The sequence below is a fragment of the Nothobranchius furzeri genome, chromosome 3 (genome assembly GCF_043380555.1).
Source record: "Nothobranchius furzeri strain GRZ-AD chromosome 3, NfurGRZ-RIMD1, whole genome shotgun sequence".
Classification (NCBI taxonomy): domain Eukaryota; kingdom Metazoa; phylum Chordata; class Actinopteri; order Cyprinodontiformes; family Nothobranchiidae; genus Nothobranchius; species Nothobranchius furzeri.
Window position 1 is genome coordinate 87,888,958 of NC_091743.1, and position 6,040 is coordinate 87,894,997.

The 6,040-nt window shown below is 44.0% G+C and overlaps 1 protein-coding gene across 1 annotated transcript in view; it reads right to left on the minus strand.

Moving 5' to 3' along the window:
* trmt10a (tRNA methyltransferase 10A) overlaps window positions 1-5,521 on the minus strand; it is a 9,695-nt gene extending 4,174 nt beyond the window's left edge. The window contains exons 1-4 of the mRNA XM_054733780.2: window positions 5,131-5,521; window positions 1,669-1,831; window positions 1,479-1,550; window positions 1,329-1,403 (exon numbers count right to left, since the gene is read on the minus strand). Of these exons, the coding sequence (XP_054589755.1) occupies window positions 1,329-1,403; window positions 1,479-1,550; window positions 1,669-1,831; window positions 5,131-5,300 (480 nt within the window). The 5' untranslated portion in view covers window positions 5,301-5,521. The remainder of the gene's footprint in view (window positions 1-1,328; window positions 1,404-1,478; window positions 1,551-1,668; window positions 1,832-5,130) is intronic.
* Window positions 5,522-6,040: the final 519 nt, after the last annotated feature.

Here is a 6,040-nt window from a genome sequence, read left to right on the forward strand (position 1 = left end):
ATTTTTTACCCTTACTTGAGTAATAAACCCTATATCAGGAAAGTATCGTCCTCGGTTTGTGTCCTTCCAGTGAGCTTTGCAGATGTGGGAAAATGTCATCAGGCAGTAATCGTTGTTAAATTCATAATTATTCTCGGAGAGAGACCAACTCTTATCTGCCCCTGGGAGCCCCGTAATGCATAGCGTCATTTCAACATGGCGGTGTCCGCGACACGGTTTATATGCAGGTAGCGGCGCTGCAGCTGCTTCATATAGCGACTCGTTGTATTCTCCCTCAACCCAAATCCTCGGATCACGCATTTTAGCTAAAACGCTAACGTTAGCTTGCCTTGCGTTGACTGTAGAGTTGTGGGTGATGGTCACGCAGATGTGCCATGAGATTTGAAGCGTTGCTGCCTTTCACAGACACTTTTTCTGCACCTGCTGCAAACAGGATAGCCGTCTTCTATCAGCTGTCCCTCGGCATTCTTCACATATCCAAAAAATGCCCGTACTTCCCACTTTGTCTTCTTTGAGGGATAATAAATGTCCTGAGCGCTGCCGTCTCCTCCTTTGGCCATTATTTCAGCTTTAGCTTCAAGAAAGTTTTGGTTGTAAACAACAAAGTGCGCATGTGCCGCCGGCAACTTCAGCAGATGACATGGTGGCTGGTAAGGGTCACCGCGCCTACACCGCAGCCACGGTAACCCACCGAGATAATATATGTTTTAAAAAGAAGACAGTTATTATTATTATTGTCAACTTTTTTACCGGGGTTTACCGCTACACCGGTTACCGTGACAACCCTATTTCTATTGTTGTTATTTCTGCCTCACTGAGGAATTTTAACTGGAGTGTTTTTACAACAGTACAAGAGCAAACAAATATTAGATCATCTGGTCTAATATTTTTAAATGATGACATCAAACAGACATAAAATAAGAAGTTATGGGCAAATATTGGTATTTTAAAGACTAAAGGGGAACAATTGTAAACAAAGAAACAACATAATTACAAAATAACACATTTTAGGCAAAATTTAGTCACAAACTGAGGACAATATTTTCCTGATATACAGGGTTTATTTAATTGTCTGAAAATGTAACACGATTTACCGCGATAATACCGAAAACCGTGGTAATTTTAGTCACAATAACCGTGAGGTTACATTTTCACACCGTGACGACCCTAGAATAGAAACAATGACTACCTGAAAGTCCTCAAACAAGGACCAGGAACCCAGTGTGTGGTTAGATGAAGACCTAGCGTCTCTCTGGAAACCTAAAGACACTTGTAGGACCACCCCTCCCTCCCCTCTGATGGAGCAGGTGTAGATTGGATGCAGGTACCTTCCAGTTAATCCATCCCTTATCCTTTTCATCCATGTTCTGCTTCAGTTGTCCTCCCAGGCTGGTTAGATAAAACTGAAGAAGGCAGACAAGCGTCGGTTTCGTAGCCGCACTAGAATGTCCATTCTAATAAAAAAACGAACTACAGACCTGGACGGGGCGCGAGGCTCGTCTGTTCTCAGCATAGCAACGCTGGATCTGCTTGTAAAGCTTCCGGATGTCCTGGAAAAGCATCAGGATCAGTAAGCAGGTGGTCTGGTAAAGAAGCAGGACCAGACAAACACCCAGGTCTGACTCACTCAAAACATGTTGGGTACACCTGCCCTTCACACCTGTGTACCTTAATAAGCATGAGGTCATCGAAGCTGCAGTCCACCACCAGCCTCAGAGAGCTGGGCGTCACATCTCTGCGAAGACGTTTCCTCGGCCCGTGTCCTCTCTCCTGCTCCCGGTTACTCTGCCTCTGCTGCTGACGCTGCTGCTTCCTCTCCTTTCTTCTCTGCCTGGAGGTGGCGCAGCGCACAGGATGGGTTAAACACATTGGTCAGCTCCAATCAGCACATCGTTTTATCCACATTTGTTACGTTACACTCTTTCTCTAAAATGAGTTCAATTCATTTAATTCCTCAAGATTCTGCACACAACACCCTGAGGGGACGGTGACCCAAAATGACCTTTTAAAGGGACTTTACGGAGTTTTGAATTTTTATGCTCACGATCGCCCCCTCAGGCCAAAAGCGTAACGGCAGCTTCAATAGTAGGCTCGTGCACGAGGCGCGCATGCTGTACGTGCACACTCCTTGACGAAAATAACAGCTGAGACAGTCCCGTGTGTGTGTATGTGTGTGTGTGTGTGTGTGTGTGTGTGTGTGTGTGTGTGTGTGTGTGTGTGGCCCGGAGGACAGGAGAACACACAGCTAATTAATTAAATAATTTGGTTCTGTACCTTTCTCTTCAGCACAGCCGACAAAGGTTTATGATGGGTCAGTCCTCCTGCATGCTCAGATCATTCCCTTCCCTTGCTTGAAAAATTGTTCCAAAATGAAAGTTGAACCCACATCTTTTTTATCTGTGAATTCAATGCCGTTCAGCGAGTCCCAAATAAAAATTTGGGCGTCTTACTGTAAAAAATATACCATTAATGTAAAAAATACACTCTAAATGAACTATGTTCACATCCAGAATCGAACCCAGGTCTTCTACACGAGAGTCAGACGTCGTACTAGATGAGCTAAAGCACCAGTGACATTCACAGTATCTGTTACATTTATATCCTTGATGACAGCTGAAACAACGTTCAAAGAACGGCTCGGAGTGAAAATGGCTGTTTTGTTGCTAATCTACAGGAAATATCTAGAAGAAAGTTCTACAGAAAGTAGCTAAGGGTCCTCAGAAATGTAGCTAGCTTTGTCACTAGGCGTTAGGAACAGCGACAAAGTGGCACTGCCTCTCTCTCTGCTGCTAAAGCTACGGATAGCAAATGCTACGGGCGATGCCTGAGCGTGAACGCGCATGAAGCAGCCTGCTCGACCCGAGCATCTCTCTTTTTCTGTGATTTTACAGAAAAACAGGCAATCACAGTAAAAATGCCAGGGCTCATTCTACAGGACCAGGGCACTGCAGGAGAATGTATGAAGAAGACATTTATTATTTCTACACATGTTTTGGCTGTCAGACTTCCATAATGCACCTTTAAATAATCTTGATTATTTCTAAAGCCGTACCGACACAAACAAGAATTTTAATGGCCCAAATCTGCACCAGTGATGTACTAACCACTCCACCAGAGCGCGTGGGGTCGGCTTCACTCAGCGGACCACAAACTATGCAACTTTCAAATCTGACCTGGTTAAGCTTCTGTTGAGGACAGGGAAACCAGCAGATCACAAAATAGTACATCTAAGCAACATTTTCACGGGACTGAGAATACGAGGTACAAATTAATTTTTGTACTCATTAGCAAAGCCCTGTCATCATTATGGGATGTTGTGTAGAAATCTGAGGAATGAGGCCAAAACATAACATGTGGAAAAGGTGATCTAGATTCACTGTAACTGAGAACAACCAGATACTGCCTTTTCCTGACGAGAGGGTTCACAAAATCTGCGTGGAGCTGCGAGTTCTCCCCGTGTATGCGTGGGTTTCCCCCACAGATCACAACATGCCCTATAGGTTATAAATTGTAAGTCACTTTGGATAAAAGCGTCTGCTAAATAAATAAACATAAACATCTTGTTGACAGATTAGAGATCATCCTGTTTACTCCATGACGACTCAAACACAAGCAGCTGTCTGGGAAATCAAATAAATGTTCCTGAATATACATTTTTATACATCCAACTGTTTCAAATGGATTAGTTTGATTTAAATACATTTTTGCATTGCCTCCACTTTTTCTACACCCATCTTAAAGAAGAAGAAGAAGAAAAAGAAGAAAATATGATTTCTATAGCGCCTCACAAGATAAAAATCACGAGGCGCTTCACAAAAACAAAAAAAATGTAAAAATATAAAAAAGCATTTAGAAAATTTTTAAAAATATATTTAAAATGAGCAAAAATAGACAATTGTGATTTAAAAAATGTAAAGAAAGAGAGAGAGTGAATAGGAAAGAGGGAAATCAGTGGATCCTGAGGAAGGTGGGATAGGTGGGGAGAGCAGAATAAAGAGAGAGAGGTGAAGAAGGTCATACAAAAGCCAGCTTGAACAGGTGAGTCTTCAGCTGCTTTTTAAAGGAGACCACTGAGTCCACTGATCTCAGGCTCAGGGGGAGAGAGGTCCAGAGTCTGGGGGCCACAGCAGCAGATGATCTGTCACCTTTGACCTTTAGCCTGGTGCTGCACAACCAGTAGGCTTTGATCACTGGACCTCAGGGACCTGCTGGGGGTGTAGGGACTAAGAAGATCACCAATGTAAGATGGTGCTTGTCCATGTAAGGCCCTATAGACCAGAACCAGGATCTTGAAATGAACCCTGAAGTTGACTGGCAGCCAGTGAAGCTGGAGGAGAAGCGGGGTGATGTGGGTGTGTTTGGAGGACTTGGTCAGAAGCCGAGCACAGGCGTTCTGAACCACCTGTAGACGGTTCAGGGAGGTTCTGCTCAGACACGTGAAAAGAGAGTTACAGTAGTCTAAGCGTGAGGAGATGAAGGTGTGGAGAACTGTCTCAAGTTCAGAGCGGGACAGAATGGGACTCAGCTTAGCAACGTTCCTGAGATGGAAGAAGGAAGAGCGAACAAGAGAACTGACATGAGAATCCAGGGTGAGAGCTGGGTCAAAGGTCACGCCAAGATTCCTGAAAGAAGGTTTGGTGTGAGAAGCAAGCTGACCAAGAGAGTCTCTGACTTTGGGAACCAGCTTGTCTGGGGCACAGATGAGGATCTCAGTCTTATCTTCATTCAGCTGAAGAAAGCTCCCACCATCCAGGCTTTGATAGTGTCTAAGCAGGTGTGTAACAGCTGCAGCTTAGACATCTCATGGGGCTTAAAGGAGATGTACAGTTGGATGTCATCTGCATAAAGATGGTAGGAGATTCCTTTGAAGGAGCTCAGGATGTGCTGAAGAGGAAGCAGATAGAGGAGGAAGAGCAGAGGCCCCAGCACAGAACCTTGTGGGACACCATGGGTAAGAGAGGTGTTGGAGGACCTAAACTTGGAGATGACCACAGAAAATTCAGTAGATAAAAGTAATTATGGTGGCAGGTGTTTTGATGGGTTTGGTTCGCTTAAGCAGAGTTGGGGTGAAACCCGAAGAGCTTCCTCTGTTTCACCCCTACTCGTCCCCCTGTAAATGAGTGTCCTTACTTCCGCATGTCCCTCTCTTCCTCCCATTTCTGCTGCTTCAGAAGCTTCTTCCTTTGCCTCTTGGACATGTTGGAGTCTCCTCCGGTGCTGCCGTCGTTCTCCGGCTGGACCGAAGCTCCACGTTTCTCCTCACTCACCGGGGAGCAGCCCGCCGGTGAGTGCTCGCTCATGTTTCTGTTTGTTTACTTTACTATAAACCAACTAAAAACTTACCTAAATATTTAGACTACAAACAAAAGAACGACAACCAAATGAACGAGCTGACAACACACGTCGAACTTCGTCGCATGCGTGACGTCAGTTAAAAGCGCCAGGCGCCTTCACGAATATAGGATTTACCTCAATTACTGACTTTTGTGCTTTAACCTTGTTTTTAACAAACTCCGATATTAATAGTAAATATTAATAGTAGTCGCTGTCAAAATTAAAACACGTGTTTTTGCATCTCTTATGTTGCGTTCATTTAATGAATGGTGATAGAACAGTACCCTGTGGTTTGGAAAAGCAGAATTACCAGGGCACCTGAAGGCATCAGCTGCAGATCTAGCACAGGAGGAAATAATACAGACTGTTTTATGTATTTAGCGTAGTGTACAACACATCCTGGTGTTTGTCAGGCAGTAAAATCACACGTGCAACAATAAAAATATATATAACAAGACCTGGATTCATAAATCCCAGTTCATTATTAAAATGCTGATGAAAAAATGTAAACAAGACAGGTCAACCCAGTCAGAGGTTAACAGCAAATCTAGGGCTCTAAGATGGAAATGTGTATGTGGTCAACACTGGTCTGTGATTCTGGTGTTTGTGGCACTTAGCTGTCACCCACAGCTGAGCATTTAAATCATCCACCAATGATGTTGCTCCTGTAGAATGCAACAGAGCAACAATAAAACTATGTTATAGG